Source organism: Ipomoea nil, unplaced genomic scaffold (assembly GCF_001879475.1).
Source record: "Ipomoea nil cultivar Tokyo-kokei standard unplaced genomic scaffold, Asagao_1.1 scaffold2759, whole genome shotgun sequence".
Taxonomy (NCBI): domain Eukaryota; kingdom Viridiplantae; phylum Streptophyta; class Magnoliopsida; order Solanales; family Convolvulaceae; genus Ipomoea; species Ipomoea nil.
The window spans coordinates 1,090,867-1,117,312 of NW_017619187.1; the positions used below are offsets into that span (position 1 = coordinate 1,090,867).

The window sequence follows — 26,446 nt, forward strand, 5'->3', positions numbered from 1 at the left end:
GTGCGGTGCAAATCAAATCTCAAAATGAGTTCAGACTTGTCCTTTTTATCCTGGGAGACTGACGCTACAACGCTCCAAGCACCATCGGGAGGTAGTGATCTTCTCGTTGGGTAAATGTAAATCTCAGATTTCCGAAATCCTTTTTCGTTTTTATATATTTTATATATAAATATTCTTGGTTCTGAATCAAGTTTTGGTTGGATTAGTTTTTTTTAAAAATAAAATACTTTTGTGCTTGTTTTGTACTAGTATTTGCTTAGAATTAATTTTTTAAAATTAAATTCCATATTTTCAAATATATATATATATATATATATATATATATATATATATATATTATTTTGATAAATTCACTTACTCACTCATCTCCAACAAGGCAACAATCTATTGGAATTTTTTAAGGTTGGATTAATGCTATGCTTTTAGGACACAATTCACAAGGTGAGGAGACTAGCAAGAACCAAAAGTAAAAAAGATGGTGGATCACTTTGCTCATTTTCAACCTGTTGTTTTCATTGTTTTGCTAAATTATGGGACAACTGCTCATAATTTTCACATATAGTCAAGATTTCACTACTCAATGTAGGTGGGGTTTGGAAGGTTGCACAATTATGATATATAATTACATTTATGACTTTAAATTGTGTGGTTACACAAGGGCAGATTCAAAATTATGTTTTTGAGAAGGTTTTAAATCTAGAAATCTAATCATCTCCTTCTATCATCCCATGCTTTTTGTTTGTGCATGAGAAAGGTTTGTCAATATCACAATAAATTAGTTTTTAGGGTTGTCTACTTGTCTATATGAAATATTTTTTTATTAATTGGTTATTTAATTTGATGCCTTCTTCCAAGTCATATGTCTTGTCAATACCCGGATGTATGTTTTGGGGTTCAATAAACAGCTCTTACGAGGAGTTAAACTTAAAACATTGTAATTACCAAATCAACTATCCAACTAACTTAGCTGGGATTACCTCTACGTTACACCTCTTCCTTCTATCATCAATCCAGTTGGATAAAAACTCCATATGCAACATTGCAAAATCCCATAAGGATAGCGTTTGGTTCGCAGAAAATATTTGAAGGGAAATGGAATTGAAATTTCATGAAAAAAAATTATTGGGAAGGTTAATTACTCCGTACATTGTCTGGTTGGTAAAAAATAAATTACTAAAAATATTAATTTCATTGCTTGGTTAGATTTGGAATTGTAAGGAATAATGTGTATAAAGATAATTATACTCTACACAATAACAACAACAACAATAATAATGATAATTAAGAAAAGTTGATGAAGGCTTAATTGTCCTACTTGTTTTTCATGGAAAACAAAATATCAAAGGGGGGATGGAAAATGTTTTCCTCATTCTTGAGAAAAATGTTTTCTAATAAAAAAATATTTTTCATAAATCAAACAAATGAAAAATCAGTTTTTCTCAAATTCAAGAAAAATATTTTCCTTGGAAAACATTTTCCAGCGAACCAAACATGCCCTTAAGGAATTACTGCTTTGGGCCACATTAATTGTAGTAACAAGACTCTTAGAAAATGGGGTTGCTTCATTGCCCCAAATATTTCAATATAAAAAATGGAGGCCCAACCTAACCATCACTCTAGCAGGGAAAAACCTGGTAAGCAAGAAAATCATATGTTCTTTCTTGAAGATGCAACAATGATCATACATTCATACAAGCTAAACCTCCATGCTCTTTTATACTATGCAATAAATCATTGGTTCTTGCAGGGTTTGCAATCCAGCGCGTGTTTGAGATCTTTTTTTTTGGGTACATTTGAAGAGGTTAGAGATATGGAATCAGACTGACTAATTGCCTGGAATTGAAAGACACTTAGCCTACCACTAGAAGAACCTCAAAAACAACATATATGCTTACACATCAATGAGTGTGTCTGCTGCTGATTTTTCAAGCTCAAGTATAGCATCAAATCCAAAGGCATTCCCGGGTGCAAATGATGATTTGAGTTCTTTGGCAGTCTGAGTGGTGGTAACCTTGTTTTCCTTTACAACGAGCTTTTCCTGTCAAAATAGTGACCCTGCAAAAGTTAGTGAAGCTCCTCACTTCATACTCGGAAAAGAATAACAACAGTACTTGCCTCCGTCACATAATTGCCCACGGTTGAGGTAATTATTTCCTGGATTACAAAATTGGTGACTCGGTCTTCGCCTAGCATCTGTAGTAAGAACTCCTTCGGAATCTACATACAGAAGTTTCAAGCTTGTGAATCAACTTTAGAGCAGTAAAGGAGAGACATGCATCAAATTGGACATTATATTTCAAATTTTCTGAAAACCCAAATGTAAGACACATCATTTTACTTCACACTTGGTACTTTGAAATATGTATTCCCTTTGAAGTCCAGGATGTATCTCTTGGAAATTATCCATTTTCATGATCACAAAGTTTTCCAGTTCATAATCTAATATAGGCCCAACATAAAGCTGGGAAAAAAGAACAAAACAAAAAGAGAAGTAAATGATGCATTATAATTGAAAAGCTTGGCTTATAATCCCCACATTTTCCATGCCGTTTTTCAAAATAAAGTCCAACTATAGAGTTCTATAAAATAAAATAAAATAAAAATTGTCTGCTCGCTGTTGGTGTGGATCTCACAAGGACCATGGATTTATAGCAATGGCAGGACGGAAGCAGCATTATAAGAGGTAAAAAGTCAAAACAAGCAATGGAAAAATTCAGCACAGGATGACATTCATTGAATGGTTAAGTCAGACTAATAATGCATGAGAGAGGCACATACCTTCATTTTCCCTGGGGAAGCCACCATGACATGAAAGATCAAAGTTATAATCAGTGGTTACTCAAGTCAAAGGAGATTGCAAAATGAAGAATATATAGGTCTGCAAGGCACATGGCAGCACAAATGGAGCATCAAAATGCCAAACAAACATAGCACATAGATTATCCTTTAGCATCAAATATGAACTCACAGGTATATCTATTCTCGTTTTACAAGAAAATGGAAAGTATATGATTAGTCTCACACAAATTCCATAAATTGTCTAAGAAGCCATTAAGAAAAGCATTACATTAGTAACATATGCCAAGTTCTATAATTGCAATCAATAAACAAGAATATCGGTGAATGAATGTTAACTTTGGGATATGCATAGAAGGTGGTCCAAGTCTGCTAATACCTCCTTTTTGCTTGCGAAAACCAGGAATTGGTGGTGCTTCACGACCCAACCTTATCAAAATCTTATCAAAAATTATTTGTGTGTCTTTTCCTGTCAAATCAACTCTGACCTGAAACAGAATGTCAAAGTGATCCCTTTTCTTTGGTTTGAAATTACAGATAAAATATACTTAAAAATATAGATATTTGGAGAATATTGAGATCAACTTTTAATAAAGAAAAAAAGTACAGCATGTCAATATATAAAAGCCAAAAGTATAATCCTAGTTAAACATTGAGATAACCTAATAAATACTCCGTAGTACATTTAGAGAATTGAGCAAGTATACTAGACTTTTCTGTTATAATCAATACCAACTTTTAATGCCATTCATCAACCTATCATCAATTGTATAACCATTGTTGTATCCTCATTTCACTGAGATGATAAAAGAAAAGAAAGAAGCAGACATATTTTCTCATTACTAGGACATGTATAGTATCTTTTTTTTTTTTGACAGTTGATATTTTGTAGTTCAGAACAATGAATGAAACTTATCCTATGCAAGGATAACTTACATGTACGAACTACGAAGATGTTGAAATTGAGGGATTGATAGGTCTAGCGGGTGGAGAATAACCACCACCCGCCAGTTAGGCGGAAGCAAAATATGTGAGAACCAAAGAATAAGAGAATAAAGAGAATATATTATAGTGAAAGATTACAATAGAATCGTCTCTCTTAATGTCTATTCTATACTTCTATGGACCTCTATATATACTAAACTAGATACTAAATTAGTCCTAATAGGAATAGGAAACTACTAATAAGAATAGGAAACTAAGACAACTTTCCTAATATTCAACAGAAGAAAAAAGAAAAGAAAAAGATTAAAATGATGGTAATGAGTTCATTCATCCCAGCTCTTAATTTACCAACTTGATTGAAGTCAGGCCATTTGATCCCTAGTGCATTTGCCAATTGCATATCAAATGGTTCTAAATATGATAAAAAGTTGAAGAGTTTGGGGTTCTGTTAACAATATTAAACCATTTATTTGACCAAATTCAGTCAAACTAAAGAAGGGGAGGATGCTTGGATAGGTTGTTGGAGAAAAACTACTAACACTGATAGGAAGAGTAAATTTTGGTGGCGTTGTGTTGGAGTTTTTCTTCTTCCTCATCTTTTTTTTTTTTTTTTTTTTTTTTTCTTTTGGGGTATGTGGGGGAAATATGTGCTTCTAATATGATTTCTGGATTGGCAAAAATGTAAACACAACACCCTTAGCATCTTATGTTTTTCTGTACTTTCTAAGCCTTTTTCATGTTTCAAGGCTATTCTTATTGGTTAAAGATTATTTTGAGAATTTTTGCTGTAAACTTGTGACAAATGTCACTCTATCAAGTTGACAACAACACATAACCAGTCATCAAATCATTATTTGCAAGGGGAAGAACAGTTGCTTCACTAGGAGGCAGAAACTACAGATGAAATAAAGTTTACAATAGAGGCAGTCTCGCAAGATTACTTGTATTGTTTTATCATCTTGAGACACAAGAGTAACCTCAGAATCTTTAACAGTTATGGAAGCGTCATCTGATAGGGATGTTTGAAAACCTGCAAAACCAAAAGACTATGACTATGACATCAGTGAGGGGAAGATATTGGTAATCTGATTAAACAACAGTTTCTTCTTGTTCATAGAGGTAGACAGGTTTTAAGTAATTGTCACCTGAACCAAGGGCACATGTGGGCCTGACCAAATATCTACTGGAGGGGCTACACCAATTTAGCAACCATACAAGAAAATGAGAAAAGGCCTATTAGAGTTGGCACCACACGGGCACACGGTATAAAACAAACTAGGCACCTAGATATGAGATATGCTGAAGAGAGTAATCAGTTGGAAGTTAGAAACGGAAATTTTGATGTGCTATATCATAGGAATGACTCAGGTTGTCAGTAAGCTTTAAGCAGCCATTTCTAAAAGTACTATCAAATCTATAAGTATGATAAAGACATTCTTATAAGATTCTGTTTGCTCAATACAATGAGTATATAATGTATTACAACCAAATAATTGATGAATTCACAACAATTAACGACCTATTACAACTCTCCTAAATAAACGAGGACTAAATACCCAGTAAACGGAGGGACTAAGACACCCCACCTAGGATTCCAATTAGATTTATATCAATAGGAATGCCATGAAGCGGATGGGGACATGATACGAATCAGGCATGAAAGGAAAGTAATCAAATAATCGTTCTAGTGGAAGCATAGAATAAGGGATTGATTGATTATGTAAATCCTTGCTTATTTTATGAAGCGTATAATTAGGGATTGACTAATTATGTAATTAGTAATTGATACTCCTACCTTATTTTACATATGGTAACAAATTATAAATAGGGACCATCTCTTAGAAGAGAGGGTATCCAGTAGAATTGGAAGAATTAGCTCTAAGTAGCTGCGAGCAAGAATTTATTCTTGTTTGAGGGATATTCTTAGAATTCCCTTGTTTTCTTTCATTTGGTTTTACTTTATAATATCATAATCTCCTACATTTCTTGGTTCAAGCTTATCCTGTCTCTTTACTCTTATCAGGACACATATTTATGCACATAGATGGTAATGATAAGGTTGTACACGGATAATGCCAATTGTGTTGCTATATCTATTTGGTTCTGCTAAATACATGAAGACATTGAATCATTGTAATTACAGTAAACAGATTAATTGTCAATAAGGTACTAGCCACAATGAATTTATAAGTAAAACAGCAATCAGAGCGGTAATGTCACTGTACAAACCAGAACAGCTAATCTAAAAAAACACTTAGCAATAAAAGTAAACTTTACCTCTTGCATACAAATTTAATTCCAACAGGATACTTCCCATTTAGTGCAACACAGCTAGATAGGGAATATTTCGGAAAATTTGTAATGCAAAAACCCTATGAAAACAATAGCACAAGGATTAAAATCGGAACATGGAAAATAGTGTTTCTGTTACACATCAGATACTCTATTATGACTCAATAAACACTGTAAATCAGTAGAGACCATAATCACAGATAAAAGATGGTACTCCATCTTTCTCATTTTACCAGTCATGCTTAATGAAAGTCAAACCAATTATTTTTCAATTGCTTTTTCTCTTTAATACTTTTGTACAGTAATATATAATAGAGTAAAAGACAATTTTGGTGTTTTCTATACATCTTCAAGATATGAAAGCTGAATCTAAGACCTCCAATCTAGAGTGACGAGCTGATACTGCTAAAACATTTTGTTTCAAATAGAATTTTTAGTATATACTTTTTAAATTTATGAATTTATTTGCTAACACTAAATTAATTAATATAAAAATTACATTATACACAGCTACACAAGTAGCCCTCTTCAACCAAACAAGAGACATAGGGACGGAGAGAATATTATTCTTTCCTCATTAATTTGTCTCGTAATTCATAATTTACACAATTTATTGAACCAGTTCCAGTTTTTAGAGATGATGTACATTCACAATTATCTAAAAATTACTGCAAATTATTATTTCGTCAAGAATGACTGAATGAGTGAATAACTAAATGCTACTCCGCACCATCAAGAGAAGAACTGATAATTCATGAAATGAAATATATATAAACATAAATGATTCCGACAAATTGGTCGTAGATGATAAAACTATTAACCTTAAGCTTTTACGTTATCCTTACCCGCAAAACTCTGAATTGCTGGCGCGATACTGACGTCACGGCCAAGGTCGTCGTCGTCATCGTCGCCATTGAAGATATGCTTCTTTCCCGACCAAAGAGACGGCAGCAGGCCAGAAGAGCAGATCCACTGTTTTTTTTAAATTCTTCCAATCTCTTTGTATAAGATAACAGAATTTATCTCACTTTTGATACATTTCCATTTATAGCCTTATACAGAATTTTACTTTCTTTTACTACTTAATTTTGAAAAGGAAAAAAAAAAAAACATTTTCACTTTTAACCTTCCAATTTAAAAAATAGTTGCATTTTTAATTTAAAAATGAAGAAAATATCTTTACTTTATAAAAGTGTTACTACACTACATGTGAGGATATTTTAGACCAGAAGCATAGCTTTAAAAAATGGGTATTGAAAAGGAAAAAATAAAAATAAAATCCAAGTATATTATAAATGAAAATGACATTTTAAATAAATGAGTAAAATTTGTTTTAGAAATAAATAAAGAAAATTTACATTTGTAGTATCTAAACTATGAATAAAAAAATTTTGAGTGTAGCCATGAATTTCCACTAACACAGTCACTAATACTTTGGCTAGATGGATAACTAGTCTGAAAATTTAAAACTGCTTCATTGGGAAAGTAAATCTTCCTAAATATGTGAAAGAGTAAGCTGTACTTTTATCATTATTTGAACTGCTGAGAGTGTTTCTTCCCAATTAATTATCCCTGCAAGGGTAGTTTGGTCCAAAAAATCGTATCTGTCTTCTGTATATTTAAAGAGAAGCCATTGACAAGTAGAAGAAGAAGAAGAGCAAAGGAAGATAAGGAAAGGAAAATGCTAGCCGTTAACACGGGAGCTCACTTCTTTCTTTTAAACCCTAAGGTGAAAAAAACCCAACTTTCCTGTCTTTCTTAGCTTTGGGTGTGTGTGTTTGTTTTGTTTTTAATAAATTTTTATCAAGTAGATAATTCATTGTATATTATGTAAATTATCTGTGACTTTATTTGATCAATTTAGTGTAACCAGGGAAGCTAATGACAAATATCACAGAAGTTTTATACAAAGAATTAGATACAAATAGATTTTTTTTTTTTTTTTTTTTTTACTTTTTCATATATTTTACTTAATTATTTGGGGGATTTCAGTAATTGGACTACAAAGAATATGGTAATACTATATTTCTGATTATGATTGTTATAATTGTTGATTCTGGTGCTTTGTAAAGATCAATTCTTGGGAATTCTGTTTAAGAATGTTTATACTGCAATGTTATTAAACCAAATGTTTATAATTTTTTTTGTATGGATTGACTTTGGGAACTAGGAGGTTGAGAAGTGTGTTTAGTTTTACTGCAGATTACAGGTCAAGTGCAATGCAAAGATATCTTGGTCCCATATAATTCATTTGGAAGAAAGTTTTTAGCCCTTAGGATTCAATATGATTCATTGAGGTATGGTATTTCAAGTTTTGTTTTTTGGGGTAATTTATTTGGTTAAATTTTTTGAACTTGTAAGCTTTCATACAGAAATAAGAAGCTTTTTGTGCGCTATAGTTGATGAAAGTGTTTTAGAATCAATTAGAAAACATGAAACGGTTTAAGCCCTGCATTAGTTGTTGTTCCCAAAATGTTGCCCAACCCCAAGGGCCCCGGCCCGACAGAGCATCTGGGAGGATGTAAATCATGGTAACCCAGCTGAACACAGAGGCTAGACCTTTGCTTACTGCGCACAAGGAGCCCCCCCTCACTTTGAGAATCAATTAGAAAACATGAAACGGTTTAAGCCCTGCATTAGTTGTTGTTCCCAAAATGTTGCCCAACCCCAAGGGCCCCGGCCCGACAAAGCATCTGGGAGGATGTAAATCATGGTAACCCAGCTGAACACAGAGGCTAGACCTTTGCTTACTGCGCACAAGGAGCCCCCCCTCACTTTGAGAGGTTGCTCTCACACTGCCGCTGGTGAGACTCGATCCCAGATCATTCTTCCAAACTTCACCCCTGTGACCAACTGAGCTGCCCATGCGGGCTCAAGCCCTGTATTAGTAAATCACCGAATAGTGGTCTTTCTTAAACTGTGTGTTCGTAAATGATGGAGTAGTGTTTCCTTGAAGTGAATTTTGTGGCCATTTGCTTCAGAATGAGATGTGTGTTGTTTATATTTGTCTTGTAAAGTTCATCAGTTAGTATTGCTCTTTTTGCATCAAAGGTCTAGGGATTTCTTTCTCTGGGCGGTCCTTATTTTTTAATAAACTTTATCAGTTGTTATAAATGGAGGTGTTGCCTTGGGTAACATTTTCCTATTGTGCATTTTTTGGTGGGGGTATTAGAGAAGTGACAGCAGAAAAAAAAAAAAAAAAAAAAAAAAACCCTTTTCTTGATTATATTGTTTTCTCTGCTTTTAGGATCTGTACCAACTTTCCTGCAGTTCAAGCTATAACATCAGGTAAAAAACAGGTCAATTTTTTTTTTAAGTTGTGACAAAATATTTTGTTTTTATTGGGCGGAGGCCGGTGAAGGGCTAACTCCAGCACCTTGCCTCTTGAAAATGTGAAGAGCAAAAACTGTGCAGTTAAGACTGGCAGGTGCAGAGTCCAGCACCCTGCCTCTCGAAAATGTGATGGTGTTATAAGGAAATAAAGTTGCATTTTTGCTACGAGGGTATAAGGAAATAAAGTTGCGTATTCGCTACGAGTTATAACTTCTGGCTTAGTGGTAAACGCTTGATCCTAACATTTTTGCCACCATGAACATAACATTCTTCTCCATTACTTAGGTTTGGAAGATGCTGAAGTTTCCACTGTGCAATATGAAGAATTCTCTGTCAGTACAAGTGTTACTGACAGTTCTAATGAGCTAAAGGTGAGAAGTTAACCATTTTTTGGTGTCAATATTTTGAAGGATACCCCTCACCAGACACCGGGGATTATTCTTGAACTGACTCTAATGAATGATCCAAACTCATCTTCTTCGTGATTATAAATATGGTAAATTATTGGTAGTGATCTTGAGAGTTCTAGGCATGATTACAGATTACAGTTGATGTATCGGGGAGCAAAACTCAAGAAATTTTCGATGATGTATTCTCAAAAATGGTTGCTGAAGCTCCGCCTATTCCAGGATTTCGGAGAGTAAAAGGAGGTAAGCCTTTCTATCTACACCTCTGAATTCTTCACTTCCTTTCGAGGAAATTCCTATTAGCTAATCTTAACATTATATGTGATCTTTGTTTCGGCCATGATGTTTTTCTGTAAATAACGTGGAATCACTCAGGGAAGACTCCGAATGTAAGTTCCTTAATTGACTTCTTCATCTACACCAAATTCTGTGTTTTATTTGCTTCTCTATACAGAAACTTTGTCCCTTACTGCCATGGTTAGGCTGCAGAACATATTGTATTATTGTTGTATGCAATAAATCATTGAAGAAGCTATTCGTGAGTTTACTTGTATTCAATGCCGCAAGAGAAACTTTGACATTTATGCTTGGTACGTGCACTTTACAGATACCAAGAAGCGTTCTTTTGGAAGTTCTTGGACATTTGGACGTTTATAACCGAGTTATCAAGCAAGTGATCAACTTGACTATTGGTGAATACGTGGAGAAGGTTGGTATAAGTTTTGGTTTTCCCGGTTTGTGTATTTCGTGCATGCATTCATAAACATCTTATATGCTGTTTCTTCTGGTTTCGTTCATCAACAATTTGCGAGGAGTGACATTATGAATAATACATTATGTTGGTTATTTCCAGGAAGGTCTAAAAGTTGGCAAGAACTTGAGCATTGAGCAGAGTTTTGAAGAGCTTGAAGCCTTATTTGTGCCTGGTAATCCATTCAGATTTACTGCAACTCTGAAGCTTTAATTACACTTTGGATTATGGCTTTTCAGTTCAATTTTGTGAATTCTGGGTCCAAAAATATTACACTACTTCTTATGGTAGAAATTACCTTTCAATTAAAGTTCTTTTTTTTTTTTTTTTTTTAAATATTTCTTGTTGATCAATAACTTTTTTTTTTTGGTTCCCCTATTGGGTTAGTAACCCTTGTCTCCATTCTTGTTATGATCATTATTTGCTTTTTGAGGATTGCTACAATTTCATACTCTTTTTTTGTCTCTGCAATACTCTTTTCAAAAGTGATTAATATAACATAAATGAAAAATTACAATTTTCGTCCTTAAGTTATAGAGTAATTGTAGAATTCGTTCTTAAGTGTTGATAATACTTACTTTTTGTCCCTAAGTTATCATTGACGTTGCACTTTTGGTCCTTTCGTGCTCACTTTTTGTCCCTGAGTTATACTAAAACGGTAAATTTCGTCCTTAATGTTTTATTAGTAAAGGGACGAAAAGTGCAACATCAATGATATCTCAGGGACGAAAAGTACAACATCAATGATAACTTAGAGACGGAAAGTGAGTATGACCAATACTTAGGGACGAATTCTACAATTATCTTATAATTTAAGGACGAAAACTGTAATTTTCCACAACATAAAAAATGTCCTTAACGAAACAATGATGCGTTTGGAAACATAGAAAATGACTTCAGGAAAATGTTTTTCGAGTTTTCAGTGTTTAATAAGAGGGGGAAAAATGGGGTCAATGGAAAATGATGCATTAATCAAAGGAAAATAGGTATGTTTTGGAAGAAGTCATTTTTCAACCCGCCTGCCCTCCTTGCGCCTAGAACTGTCAATACGGGTTGGCGGGGCGAGATGGGCCAAAGCCTGGCGGGTTGCGGGCTTGAATTTTACTGGCCCAACCTGCCCGCCCCTGGCTCGCGGGCTAGGCGGTTTTTTTTTTTTTTTTACTCTTAAGTTGTTAGTATGATAATTTGTTAATTTTTACCATTTGTACACTCTAAAAATAATTAAAAATAACTTGGTACATAACTAACATAAGACATAGTTCATTAAACATTAGACATTACAAAATACATAACAATAATTTAAATTCTATAGTCTAAAATTTTAAGACATTAAACTAGGGTTATGATTATTTTTTATTAGATTATAGTTAGATTTTAATAAAATAAAATTATATATATATGGAAGAGTTCAGGTGCGGGTGAGGCTTCCCGTGCGGTTAGACGCACCGTAAGCATTAACATGGTTCATCTTAAGTACACAAATCACCATGCACCTTAAGCATACAAAATAAAGCACCTTAAGAACACAAATCACTCACCTTAAGTACATAAACCACGCACCTTAAGCACAAAACAAATTACATTAAGCCCAAAACTCAAGCACTTAAGATTTTAAAATGTCTCACATTAACCACAAACCCACGCACATTAAGCACAAAATCCACGCACCTTAAGCACAAAACCTAGGCACTTTAAGTTTTACCAACTACTCACATTAAGTACAAAATCCACCCAGCTTAAGCACAAATCTCACGCAGCTTAAGCACAAAATCCACGCACTTTAAGTTTTAACAATTACTCACATTAAGCACAAAACTCGCGCACTTTAAGCACAAAATTCACGCACTTTAATCACAAAATCACTCACCTTAATTTCGACCTAGATGCAAAAATTACCAAATTGCCATCGCATTTTTGTTTTTATTTTTTTTTAAATCTTGATAATCTTGGACGTTGATTTAAGCATAATCAATTGCTCTATTGTAACTTTTAACTGCACAACCGCACCTGGACCTCTCTCTCTCTCTCTCTCTCTCTATATATATATATATATATATATATATATATATATATGAAACTGGAATTGGCAGAAAATTCATAAATTTTTTTATCTAGATTGTGAAATTTTTTGGGAGTATTTGGTAACAAATTTTTCAGATATGAAGTTCAGCAAGTCTAGAACATACACAAAAATTTTCATATCAATCTAAGGCCTAGAAGTAATTTTATCAAATTTTTTTCTTAAATTGCGTCAAACATAATTTTTTTTGAACAGCACACTACCAAGAACTTTACGGAATTTTCTGTGATTATTGGAACATGTTTTCAACTAAAACTTATTTTTGGATATCAAATTATATAAGTGTAGGTTCTAAAAAAAAAAAAAAAAAAAAAAAAAAAAAAAAAAAAATCAAGCAAAAAAGAGTCCAAGAATTTATTTATTTTTTTCAAATTTATATTTCCAACTGCATCAGACAATTTTTCGGATAGTAAAATCTTTTTTTATGACTATTTTTTCCACTGACATCTAAAATGGTTTCCTGACCAGAAACTTCTGGAAAACCAGTCTAGCCTACTGATTTCTATATTTTTTTTTCAATATCATTGAATTAAAATGTTGAAATATACAATTTTTTTTATTTTCCTACTTGTTTTTTAAAAAATGAATCAAACACAAAAAATGGTAAAGGAAAAATATTTTTCATAAAATATTTTTCAGAAGTTATTTTACTGAAAAACGGAACCTAAATTGCAAACCAAATACATCAAATAATTTCAGAACTCATGTTATATTTCAATAGGTAATTATACGCCCCCCTTAAGGATTTCCTCAGCCATCTTCACCTTTGCTCTTAGCGTCTCAACATCTGCTTTCAAGATTCTATTCTCAGCAGCTGCGTCATTGTGCTTTTGGCTTACCTCCGTCAAACGCTTCAGTAAAGACGAGTCAATTGAGAAACCTGTGCCTCCATTTCTGTTAGATGGGCCTCCTTTCTTCTTCTACAACGCCGCGCTGATTCTCTGTTACATAGCATCTTCCTTTCCCGCTTTGCATCCATCTTCTTCTGAGTTTCTTCAGCTTCATCATCACCAATTGACAGTTCCAATCGTTCAGGCAAAATTATGGCAGCTGATGAATCTCGAGGCGGCTCCGGGCAGTTTCCACGCGAGGAAGCTACGGCGGCGCAGGCTAAATAGAGGCGGCTTTTGAGGAATTCCCGGTACTCCTCGGCGTCGGTTTCCGGCTGCCGCCGTTGTTGATGAGAAGAAACCGCAGCGGTTACCGGAGGTGAAGGAGACGAATTGTGGTCGACGGAGGCGGTGGCTTCCAGCTGGAGGAAGCGTTGGAAGGCTTGCTCGGAGGGGCTACGGCTCAGCATCTTCTCCGGCGGCAGTGACATCGACTCGCCCACTGTGAAAACGTTTTCCATTTTCCACGTTTTCCGAATCCCAGAATTTGTCACCTTTTATATGGCCCTTTGATAGACGGACAATGGCCTTATATGGTAATTTCATATATTAATGTATTAATGTATTATAGTAATTTAATTTAGGGAAAATGGCACTTTTTCCCCTATGTTGTTTACTAATAGCACATTTTCCTCCTGTGTTGTTTATGTAACCACTTTATCCCCCTCAATTGTTTTTGAAGTGTCTATTTTTCCCCCTCTCCGTTAAATAAGTGTTAGGGATGTTAAATATGAGGGTAAAAATGACATTTCACTTATTATTGTTATTATTATTATTATTATTATTATTATTATTATTATTATTATTATTAGTAATTTAGTAATGCATTTGGTTTGCAATATAACTGTGCATTTTAGACGTGGAGTACTGCAGTATATTAGGGCGTTGGGTGGGACTTATTATTATTATTATTAGCAATGAATTTGGTTTGCAAACTGCTGTATATTAGGGTGTTGGGTGGGGTCGTTCATTAATAATAATAATAATAATAATAATAATAATAATAATAATAAGTGAAATGTCATTTTTACCATCATATTTAACAGCCCTAACACTTACTTAACGGAGAGGGGGAAAAATAACCACTTCAAAAACAATTGAGGGGATAAAGTGGTTACATAAACAACACAGGGGGAAAATGTGTTATTAGTAAACAACACATGGGAAAAAAGTGTCATTTTCCCTTTCCCTTTAATTTAATATAGGGATAATTACATTTTTTTGGCTCTTAATTTTGCTTATTATGCAATTTAATCCCTTATTTTCAATTTCAATCAATATAGTTATTCAATTGTAAATTTAATTCTTAGAATTGTAAATACAGTTTATTAATTTGATTTCTAACTTCCATCTCAAACAAATTGAGGGACTAGATTAACTATATATTTATAATTTGAGAGACTAGATTCATAACACGATAAACATTTAAGAGATCGTAGTAATAGAAATTGAAAATGATGGACTAAATTGCATAATACGGAGTAATCAACAATTAAGAGACAAAAATTATATTTACCCAAAATTTACATACACATACATATATAGTAATAATAATACAATTATAGTAATAGTAATTAATGCATAGTATACAGTTATAGTAATAATAGAGTGTATTATTATTATACTAGTAATTCACCCGCGCAATGCACGGAAAAAAATTACGTTATTATAAATATAAATAAAAAATAGAAAAACTAAAATATTTTAAATTATTTAATATAATAATATTTTTGAGCTTCCATTGGTCAAGTATTTATTATTTTTATAGAATACAAAATTACAATTAAAATTAAAATTTATATTAAAATTATAATTTTGTATGGTTAATATAATCTCTAATTATGTGCATATTCAAATAAACTTATAGAGAAAATATACATAATTACATTGATTTATTCTTAATTGTATTTCATCTATATTATAATTTTCACAATACGAATAATAACTCAGATAATTACATTTGGAAAGCAAATTTTAAATTTTGTATGTGTAAATTTAAACTCTAATTGAACATATTTTTTATATGATTATATAATATATAGCTATTTTATTTTTCAAAAGTATATTTTTTATATGATTATATAATATATAGCTATTTTATTTTTTAAATGTTGTGTTTTTTTTTTTTTTATAATAAAGGATGTTGTGGCATTAATTGTAACATTAATTATTTTCCAAACCATATAGCTTTATTATATAAAGGACTATACATAGAGAATTTATTTTATTTTTGGTCCTACTAATACTCTTCTGTTGATTTGTGAACATGCTTTCAGGTAAAAAAGTAAATATTAATATGATCCATCTATTTGAGTTATTGAGTAGATCAATGGTGAAAGGTTGTTGAAAAATAAGAAAAAAATATTGAGTTCTTTTTATAAATATTAAAAATTTAAAAATTTTCAATAATTATAAAATTGATCTTATATATATATATTTTTGGATAAAGTACAAATAAGTCACTGAACTATTTGAGAAATATCAATTAAGCCATCGAACTCAAATAACTTCCAAATAAGCAATTGAACCCAAGAAAAAAGAAGAATTAACATTTTTAACAGGTTAACTCCAGGTTTTTGTTGACTGGATTGCCAAATGTTTCTTTTATTTACGTTTCTTCTTATTATTAATAATATTAATATTATCTACTTGGATATTATTATATTTTAAAGTAATTATAATCAAAATAGTTTTGCCTTGTCGAGATTTGATTTATTTATTATTATTTTTTCATTGGATCTTCTGTTTAAAAAATAATAATAAATAAATAAATTAGATCTAGACAGGACAAAACTATTTTGATTATAATTACTTTAAAATATATTAGTATGTAGTGTATTATAATAAAAAAAACGTAAATAAAATAAACATTTGACAATCTAGTCAGCAAAAACCTGGAGTTGACCTGTTAAAAATGTTGATTATTGCTCTTTTTTTTCGGGGTTCAATGACTTAGTTGGGGGTTATTTGAGTTCGATGGCTTAATTGATGTTTCTCAAATAGTTCAGTGGCTTATTTGTACTTTATCCCTATATTTTTTTACTAAAGCCCTCCATCATTGATGAATCTTGATGGGCGGATGAGATCAATCTTCACTTTTTACAGAGGACTATGTTCTTATTTGATTTATTAATCTACGATGATTAAATGCTAAAAATTAATGAAAAAGGAGAAAAAACACAACGGCGTTTCTGTAATTATAATTGTACATTTAGAAATACTTGACAGTGCATTTAAAAATGTTTTCAGTGCACATAAGGCACTACTTAATTCTCAACACCTTCATCCTCCGTGTCATCACAAGGGTTTCTAAATGCATTTTCAGTTATATGTGAATGCATTATCAAACATTTGAAAATGTACCCTCGTAATTACATAAAATTACAAAGAATGTCATCGCATTTTTTATTTTTTCCCCTTTTCATTATTTTTCAGTCTTTGGATTTGTCCGCGCTTCTAATTGAGATTGTTCTCATTTTATCCCAATTCTCGACACACACACACACACACACACACACACACACACACACACACACACACACACACACACAGAGAGATAGATATATATTAATGATCAAATGAAAACCATACCCAACATGAATATAAACAATCTACTACACGAAAGCACACAATCTACTCTAGGGTAGATTGTATGTATTATGTGCATCTATGTTGTAGTTTGCAATTGTGACCTAAAAAGTGATTCTCACTTGAACGTAATAAAATGCATGTAGTTATATTATGGTTATTAATTTTTACAATTATTAATTAATACGTTTACTTGTAAAATTATATTAATATTAATACAATTATATATATAAGTAATATAAATTTTATTTATTACATAAATTAAACAAAGTTATAAACTATACATTTTATAAATTTCATAACTTAATAATATTATAATTATAAAGTAAAAATAAAAATATTAGATATAAATTATAATTATATTTCAAATTAGTACAATAAAACATTTACACTAATAAATATAAACTTATAAATCATTCAAATAATCTTAGCCTTTATTTCTAAATTCCAACTAAAAATAATTAATATACTTACAGTACAATATACTCGTAATATTTACAGTTTTTAATTATTTATTATTTATTATTATAAAAGTAATTTTTTGTAATATGTTTATTAAAATTTTTATTTAAAAATATGATAAAAAATTCTATAAAAAAAAAAACTTACATATAAATTTCATGTATATTATCTTTTACATCACTTCTTTAATAAAGAATAAATTATCGAGCTAACCCATTAAATTTGGAGCTAGCCCCTATTGGACCATCGCTTATTGTTTTTGAGCTCATATGACTAATTTTTTATCGAGTTAACCCACTGGAGTCGTCGACAATCGTTATGCCTTGGACCCGTGTCCAGCATGCTTGCTGGACACGGGTAACAGTGCCGTTAGGCAATGTTATCTCCTTCCTTTTTTTTTTTTTTTTTTTAATTTCAGATCACTTTGTTATAGAAGTATATGTTCATAATTTTATTACTATATGTTAATAACTATACATTCATAACTCCATAACTGTACATTCATAACTCTATAACTGTACATTCATAACTCTATAACTGTACATTCATAACGTCATAACTGTACATTCATAACTCCATAATTGTACATTCATAATTTTCGAAGCTCTATGCTCACAATTTTAGAGCTCTATGTTCATAATTTTATCACTATATGTTCATAATTGTAAGTTCATAATGTTAGAGCTCTTTGTTCATAATTCGATCAATAACTGTACATTCATAATTCCATAACTGTAGATTCATAATCTCATAACTGTAGATTCATAACTCCATAACTGTAGATTCATAACTCTATAACTGTACATTCATAATCTTCGAAGCTCTATATTCACAATTTTAAAGCTCCATGGTCATAATTTTATCACTATATATGTTCATAATTGTAAGTTCATAATGTTAGAGCTCTGTGTTCATAATTTCATAATTGCATAACTGTACATTCATAATAAAAAAAAAAATAACGCCGTTAACGGCAAAACGCGCGCGATTTTTTTTTTTTAACTAAATGACGCGTTTTTTTTTTTAAATTGATGTCGTTTTGGGCTCGTGTCCACAATTCATTGTAGACACGGGTCCAGGGCATAATTTGCCAGTCGTCGACCTGTTAATTTCAATTTCAATTTTATCGGGTCAGCTTACCAAATTCCTATTTCCTATACAAACCCCCGTCTTTTCTGTGTCTCCCCAGCTCTCTAAACTCTCCGGGTGATCGTAAAAGCAACAGACGAAGACTTTTCTACGACATCGGCTGCTTTGCTACTGCTTTGATCGTTACGGAGAAACACTTCGAAGATGGTAAACTTCGAATCGATGTGTATATACACGCTATATGTAACTATGTTGATCTTTCATTTTGTATATAAATCTGTCTTGAATTTCCATTCAATGTAAATCGATGAGTTGTAGACGTAATCAAATTTGAAAATGCATCAGTTCGATGCGTCGATGATAAATTGTGTAAAGAGAATAAATTAGCTCAATGCAGGATTTGACTTCGCAATTCTATTGGCCTGTCTTTCATTACGATATTTAGTGTGTGCACCGAGTCTGATTAGGGTTTGCTTTTCAAGTGTCAATGTGGTGTGAAATGGGGTTTTTGGAATAAAGGTAGCACTGTGTTTGAACGGAATTTGAAGGTTTTAGGGCACATAGATCTCCTGTTTTCATTTTATCTTTCTCCCCCTACATTGAATTGAGAAATGGACTCAATATTTGGGTTAATGATTTTCAAACAGAGAACTGGGGGTAGTAGGAAATAGAGTCATTCAATCTAGGGAAAGGGGTTACAGTCTATTAAACAGCAATGACATAAAGCCAGTAAAATCTAAGGAAAGGGGTGGGCACAGATGCACTATACCAGTTAGAGAATTGTCTTGCTTCTGTTTGACATTTGAGAATGCTGCAGCTAGAAGGGTGTTGGAGGATGGCTGCTTGTAATGCCAAATTAGAATTACAATAGACTTATGTATGGACATAATAAGATTTTCTCTTATGACATGGCAAGACTTCTTGTGATTTGGATTTATGAAATGAAGAGAAGGTACTTATTCTTATCATGTAATGTGTTCTAAGGCTCTGTGTGTTAAGATTTTGCCCCAATATGTATTCTATTTAGGTGCTGATTTGTATGTAAGTATCGATTGATGAATTCATTTCATAGTTTTATAATGTGCTGCCTAAATTTGTATATTGAATATTAACAAGAGTTAGCATTAAATTGTGAGCAGGGAATGGTTATCTTTGTTTCTAGATACACATTATTTGACTTGGGTTACTTTTGTACTGAATTTACTAGGTACGTTTACAGCCAGACCCATTCCTCAATGAACTTACAAACATGTTTGAGCGAACTACAGAAAAGGGCTCTGTTTGGGTCACTCTCAAACACTGTAATTTAATGCCTCTGTTCATCTGAATTTTTTTTTTTTTTTTTTTGCCTTATTTTATTAAGATAATAAATTCTCTGTGCATCATGTATATGCAGCTTCTGATAAATCTAAAGCCAAGCGGAATAAACTGAAGAGTGCTGGTGAAAAAATTGAATATAAGTGCCTTATTCGAGCAACAGATGGGAAAAAGAACATTTCTACAATGGTAAAAATTGTTTAGCTCCATTTTTGTTTTTGAACTTCTTCTTGCTTGATTTTCATTGGATGGCAAATTTCAACTAGCTCTTTTCTGCATCTTGTGCTAATTCTTAAGAACCAACCTTTAATGTGTCAAGGGGAAAATAATATGCTTTAGCTCTCCGTACCCTTTGGATAAGAATTAGGAAACAAGTTTCACATAATTATAAGTGGTTTCTGCTTCATGCTTGCTTTGTTTTAAAAGTTCTGAGGCCCTTAGTTAAAAGGTAGCATGGAAAGTGTTGTGCCTTTAACTGCATTCTTCTAACTATTATGGTTTTCTACTGCTTGAATTTGACATAGCTTGATTTGAAATGAAAATTTGGTGAGACTCCTGAAATACCTTATTCTATCACATAAAATGGCACCCAATACAACTACTTTTATTCCTCAGCTTACATTCAAGTCATCAAGTGAACTTTCTTTCTCTACTGTAAAATAATAATTTTTCCACCTCTCTACCAGTTAAAAAATAGTGGACAGTTGGCATACAACTCCAGGTGTACTGAGGATAGTGCTCTGGGTTCACATCAACACCCACCCATTTTTTATTCCTAACTTCATGTATAAAGAAATTTGCCTTCACGTATAACTTCTCTATGCCTTTCCGTTCATTTAGGTCTACCTTCATGTTCACTTCACTCTGTAATGAACCTACAATTCAACCAAAATGCACATGGGCTTAACCAAAATGTTTTTACATAATTACATTTCTTTGAAAATGATGTTGAAGTTTTAAATAGAAGTCTAAAGTACCCAAATCTCAAAGTGAACTTTAGTTCTGATAAAATCAACATTAAGCACTATATAAAAATGGCAATGAAGTTCCATTTTAATGAACATGGTGTCCAAATATAATGACAACAGCATGTCTGCTGATTTCATTTATGCATTTGACACAAAATTAGGGGTCAACTTAGTCGTGCCATGTAGGATGTGACCACCATGTTGCTCTGGGAGCACGGGAGCACCAAGTATATTTCCAACAGTAGATATGTTGTCATCATGCTGGTTGAATTAATAGTAGGGCTCTGAATGTTTAAAATGTAATTCAGTCTCCTGTTTGTTTTCTATTTTGTTTTTTTGTTTTTCCCTCTGTTTTCCTCCTGATTGATTCATTTGAAGGAGTGAAAGAGCAACAATAAATAGTTGGCAGGACTATCCATTTTCTCTGCTATAATGCAATTGCTGAACTTCTGTGCTCTCTAGGTAATGTTGTTCTTGTCTGAAGGTCTGTGTTTAGATTGGCATCTTTCTAGTTGCACTTGCATGATGACTGACCTTGTTTGGTGGACTGGTATAGTTTGAGTTTATTGCCCACCTGCACAGATTTCCTTTTTAGTTTGTTGTATTTGATGAGAACTGGGATTTAACATGGTGCCAATCTTCTTTTGTGTAATTGGCAACTCAATTTAGATGGAGATGAATGAAAGCCATTTGGTTTATCCTTTCTATAGCTTAAAATGCCCATACTATGCCTTGCCTTGCCTTTAAAGTGGATGCTGCAATGCAGATTTGAACTATATTCTCTCATCATTGTTGTCACATTTAACTGTTTATGGAGGTTATGTTGATGTCATTTTTCTTGTCGCTGTCCATGCACTTGGTTTGATTGGAAAATAGGTGGGGGCGAAAGATCACCAGCGTTTTCAAGCTTCTTACGCAATTTTGTTGAAGGCTCAGATGACTGCGTTGAAGAAGAGGGAGAGGAAGGACCGGAGAAAGGCTGCAGATTCTGACAAGAAGCAAGATGGTTCGAAGAAGCAGCGGTCTGCTGCTCCCAAGGCCTCTTCTTGAATCAAAGTATTTGTTTGTTTCTTTCCTCATTTTTGCCTTGTACAATAGGGTTTAAGATTTCTTATCCCTTTTGGGACACAACCACTCTCTCCGATCCTTACTACTCTGCGGAATCCAGGTTAAATGAAAGGTGGAGGTTTTAGACTATTAGTTGTTTACTTTTTATTTTTTGGATAAAATTCATGAATATTTTGTTGAGGGTGTGTTTGGTTGTTAACTTCACTTTTGGCAAAATTGGTTGCATCTTGCAGGGCTTAACTGATGGCTTATGATTTTGATTTTCATCGTTTTTTGTTAGATTATAACAGAGTTATTATTTTATTAAATGCTTATTGGTGTTTAAAACAACAACAACAACAACAACAACAACAACAAAAAAAAAAAAAAAAAAGCTCTATGATTTAATGATAATTTTTGCTCGAGTGTCATGTGTATCCATGTTCATGAACAGAATTAAGTTGTTGATTGGCTCTCGACGAATTCTAAAAGTACAGAGTTCTAGAGGTGGCCACAGGCTAATTCAAGGTTGAATTAACTTTGACCAGCTTGGAAAAAAGTGGATCTAGACCGAATTTAGCTCAGACCAGAACTAACTTGTTAAGGGTTGGTTCAGATCTTAGCCCGACACGGATTGGCCCATGCCCGAGCACGGCCCAAGCAAACACAACCATGCTAAATTTATTTATTTTTTTTTTTAAAGTAATTTTGGCCAGCTGCCACAATCACATTGTGGCAGCTGGCCTTATTAGTTATTATACTTAGGCCTGCAACGTGCAACGGCCAAATTTCAATTTGGCCGTTGCACGTTGCAAGTTGCCTCTGTTGGAGGCTAGGCTAGGCCTGGCCGCAGAGGCTACCTGTTCTCGGCCAGTGGCCAGTGCAACGGCCAAATATTTGGCCGTTGCACTGGCTGTCTGGCGGAAGACTTTTTTTTTTTTTTTTTTTTTTTTTTTTTTTTTTTTTTTTTTTTTTAAAATTTACTCTATAAATACTTTTTATCAATTCATTTTTATCACACAAAATTTTTTAATTATACACTCTCTTATTTCTACTTACAACAATTCTCTATACATCCTCTTACTCTTTATAACTTTTACCACTCTTATTTATTTTTTATTTTTTAAATTTCTTTCAACCTCTCAAATTTTCAATTTCAATTTATATATTTTTAATTTCTTATAATCCTATATTTTTAATTCTTGCCACAATATGAGAAATGAAGGACAACTCCAAAGAGGACAAACGCAAATTTTCGGGTATGCTACCCTCGGCAGAGGTATTTTTACTTATTCACGAGAATCAATGATTGATGAATTTGGTAGATTTATAATTGGTGATGAATTACCTTTTAGTCAATCCGAAAGTACTCGTTTTGAAAGATTTGTTAAAAAATCTTTACAACCACAATATAAAAAAGTACCAATAAATACTTTAAAACGTGTTATCTATAAAAGCTTTCATATGTCAAAAGTTATGTTAGTTAATTATTTTGCAAATTTTAATGGACGTGTTGCTTTAACTAGTGATACTTGGACAACTGCTCAAGGCGAGTCATATATTTGTGTTACTTGTAATTGGATAGATAATAATTGGATACTCCAAAAGAGAATTATTGGTTTCGAATTAATGGAAGAATCTCATACTGCTTTTAATTTAAAAGAAAGAATAATAAATGTTTTGGATGAGTTTGAATTAAGAAATAAAATTTTTTCAATTTCTTTAGATAATGTTTCTTCCAATACTAGATCTATAGATTTGTTACTTGAAACCTTACCTTTACCTGTTAATGGTCAATTATTACATATTAGACGTTGTGTTCATGTTTTAAATTTATGTGTTCAAGAAGGACTACATAGTTTGAGTGATTTAGTTGAACCAATTAGAAAATGTGTTAAATGGCTTAGATACAATAAAAAACAAAAAAAGATGAATTTAAAATATTGTGTGCACAACATGGTTTAATAAAAAGATATTTTAGTTTAGATATACCTACTCGATGGAATTCTACATATAAATTGTTATGTGAAACTGCTCCATATCATGAGGTAATAACTATTTTGTATAATAGTAATCAAACTAGTGATGCTTGTGTAATTACAACTCAACATTGGGAAGTAGCTAGTAATGTTTGTGCAATTCTCCAATCGTTTGATAGTGCTACAAAATCATTTTCTTTAGTTTATGAGCCTAATGTTCATTTAGTTGTAACTGAATGCATTGCAATTGTTAGTACTCTTACTTCTTTTATTGAAGATCCTATTTTGTCTGGTTTAGTTCAAAATATGATAGACAAATTTGTATCATATTTTAGTGATATTCCTTATATTTATGGTTTAGCTGCTATTCTTGATCCAAATGTGGGTATAAATGGATTAAATGGTTTATTAGATTTTTATTATAGTTGTTTGCATTTTCCAAAGAGCAATTACCAATTTTGATCTCACGAGAATTAGCAAAATGACAGTTTTGGTCCACATGTTTAATTCCTACCAATTTTCATCCACCACTATTGTTTTAGTACCAATTTTCATCCACAACTATTGTTTTAATGCCAAAACTCATCACGCCGGTCACCCCTTCATTTAAAACATGCCGAAATATGAAATTATTAAGGGTAGTTTCGTGATTTTCAAATTAGGATCCCTATTTGAGCATAAATAAAGGGATTTAAGCAATAAGATATGTCCCAATTCACAGTTTTATTCCTCAAATTAAAGGTAGGATGAGGAGGAGAACTGTGAATTGAGATCAATCTTATGGCTTAAATTCATTTATTTATGCTCAAATTGAAATCTTAAGTTGAAAATGACGAAAATGCCCTTAAAAGTTTTAGATTTCAGGATGTCTTAAATAGATGGGTGACCGACGTGATGAATTTTGGTACTAAAATAATAGTCATGGATTAAAATTGGTACTAAAACAATAGTCGTGGATGAAAATTGGTAGAAATTAAACATGTGGATCAAAACCGTCATTTTACTAATACTTGTGGGACCGAAATTGGTATTTGCTCTTTTCCAAACTATGTTTAACGTGTTCAAAAGTATATTGATGATTGTTCTTATTTGTTAAAAAGTTTATATGAAGAATATTCTTCTACTTATGCACCACAATCTGTTGATCCCATTGTTGTCCGTAAGAGTAAGTGGCATAGTCCTATTGTTTCAACAATATTAAAAAAATCAAAGGGTTGTGGTAATGGTAATTCTTATGAAATATATACATATTTGTCTTCTAATTTTAAAATAAATGATGATTTTCATATATTAACATTTTGGAAAGGAAACGAAACAAAATTTCCTATTTTGTCAAAAATTGCAAAGGATATTTTTGCATGTCCTGCTTCAACAGTGGCATCCGAGTATGCTTTTAGTGCTGGTAAGGGAGTATTAGACGATAAAAGATCAAGTTTGGCACCGGATTCCATCAAAATTTGTGTCATGAAGAAAGATTGGGACGCTGCCGAAGAACGCACTCAAGATCAACTTGCACTAATTGAAGACGATGACATAGGTGAATGGTTAGCCATGGATACATCATGTGAAGCCACACCTATTGCTAGTTCTCGTGCAACCTCCGCCGGTACTTCCGATCAAGAATGAAAATGAGCTAATCCAGTGAGGTACGTACCAAGAACTACGAGGGCTTTGATTCCTCTAAATTATTGAGGATACGTAGGCATCTTAATTTTTACAATATTAAGAGCAAGCCTAATTATTTTTTTAAATGATTATAAAAATAAAGAACTACATGAGTATTGATTCCTCTAAATTATTCTGGATACATAGACATCTTAATGTTTCTCAATATTAAGAGCAAACCCAATTTAGAAGTCTTTTATAAATTTTTAATTTATCAATCTAACATAATTTAGTGACTAAAAATTAAATGAAATTTATAAACTATAATACATTTTATAATATTTATAAGTTATCAAATAATATTAAGTCGCCAAGCACCTTGTGCTAAGATGGCACCTCTGTGGCTCCCCTTGAGGGAAGGTCACAGAATCGAACCCCGGTGGTGGGGTATTATCTCTTTGGTCTTCAGTAGTTTGAGAGAGTATAGAACAGATATTACATTGTAATAGAGTTAATAGTATTCATGTTAATTTTTAATTTGAGATTAATAATTAAAATATTATTTTTAACAAAAGTATTAATTTCGAAAAAGTGTGTGTGTGTGTATTCCAAAATTATATTTCTTTAATTAGAATATATATTTGATTACAAGTTGATCTATTATGTATGACACAATATTTCTCTCCACATTAAGAATTTAAATGTAGACATTCACTATCTAATCAATCTTATAAAGAAAAAAATTGTATTTCAAAATATCAATGAAATTTTGCAAAAGTGAGAGTTCATATAAAACATATAACGACAATTGGGGCATCAATCATATACACAAGGAAAATTTATGAATTCGTACGTTATATCTTCATTGCATGAATCATTCTTTGATAACATTAGTAA

The 26,446-nt window shown here is 32.3% G+C and overlaps 4 protein-coding genes across 5 annotated transcripts; 2 read left to right on the forward strand and 2 right to left on the reverse strand.

Annotated features, from left to right (window-relative positions):
* Window positions 1–1,635: 1,635 nt before the first annotated feature.
* Window positions 1,636–7,110, reverse strand: LOC109156844. Of its 2 annotated transcripts, none has more exons than XM_019304703.1 (8): window positions 6,879–7,110; window positions 6,019–6,113; window positions 4,887–4,951; window positions 4,683–4,771; window positions 3,176–3,284; window positions 2,779–2,789; window positions 2,116–2,217; window positions 1,636–2,038 (listed from the first exon to the last, which is right to left on the reverse strand). In XM_019304703.1, the coding sequence occupies exons 1-8, from the start codon at window positions 6,945–6,947 to the stop codon at window positions 1,892–1,894; spliced, it is 687 nt and encodes a 228-aa protein (XP_019160248.1). In that variant the 5' UTR covers window positions 6,948–7,110; the 3' UTR covers window positions 1,636–1,891. The 2 variants fall into 2 exon arrangements, with proteins under 2 accessions (XP_019160248.1, XP_019160249.1); XM_019304704.1 differs by having other exon boundaries at window positions 4,887–4,933; window positions 6,879–7,109.
* Window positions 7,111–7,538: 428 nt separating this feature from the next.
* LOC109156845 (trigger factor-like) lies at window positions 7,539–10,957 on the forward strand. The gene is made up of 8 exons (XM_019304705.1): window positions 7,539–7,762; window positions 8,236–8,330; window positions 9,281–9,321; window positions 9,652–9,737; window positions 9,908–10,016; window positions 10,149–10,162; window positions 10,381–10,482; window positions 10,627–10,957. Exons 1-8 carry the CDS (start codon window positions 7,715–7,717, stop codon window positions 10,735–10,737), a joined length of 606 nt encoding a protein of 201 aa, XP_019160250.1. The 5' UTR covers window positions 7,539–7,714; the 3' UTR covers window positions 10,738–10,957.
* Window positions 10,958–13,457: 2,500 nt separating this feature from the next.
* Window positions 13,458–13,955, reverse strand: LOC109156732 (basic leucine zipper 63-like). The gene has a single exon (XM_019304567.1). It carries the CDS (start codon window positions 13,953–13,955, stop codon window positions 13,458–13,460), a length of 498 nt encoding a protein of 165 aa, XP_019160112.1.
* A 4,745-nt stretch (window positions 13,956–18,700) lies between these two features.
* On the forward strand, window positions 18,701–22,252 carry LOC109156846 (signal recognition particle 14 kDa protein-like). Its single transcript, XM_019304706.1, has 4 exons — window positions 18,701–18,840; window positions 19,841–19,934; window positions 20,030–20,139; window positions 21,795–22,252. The coding sequence occupies exons 1-4, from the start codon at window positions 18,838–18,840 to the stop codon at window positions 21,966–21,968; spliced, it is 381 nt and encodes a 126-aa protein (XP_019160251.1). The 5' UTR covers window positions 18,701–18,837; the 3' UTR covers window positions 21,969–22,252.
* The last annotated feature ends 4,194 nt before the right edge of the window (window positions 22,253–26,446 follow it).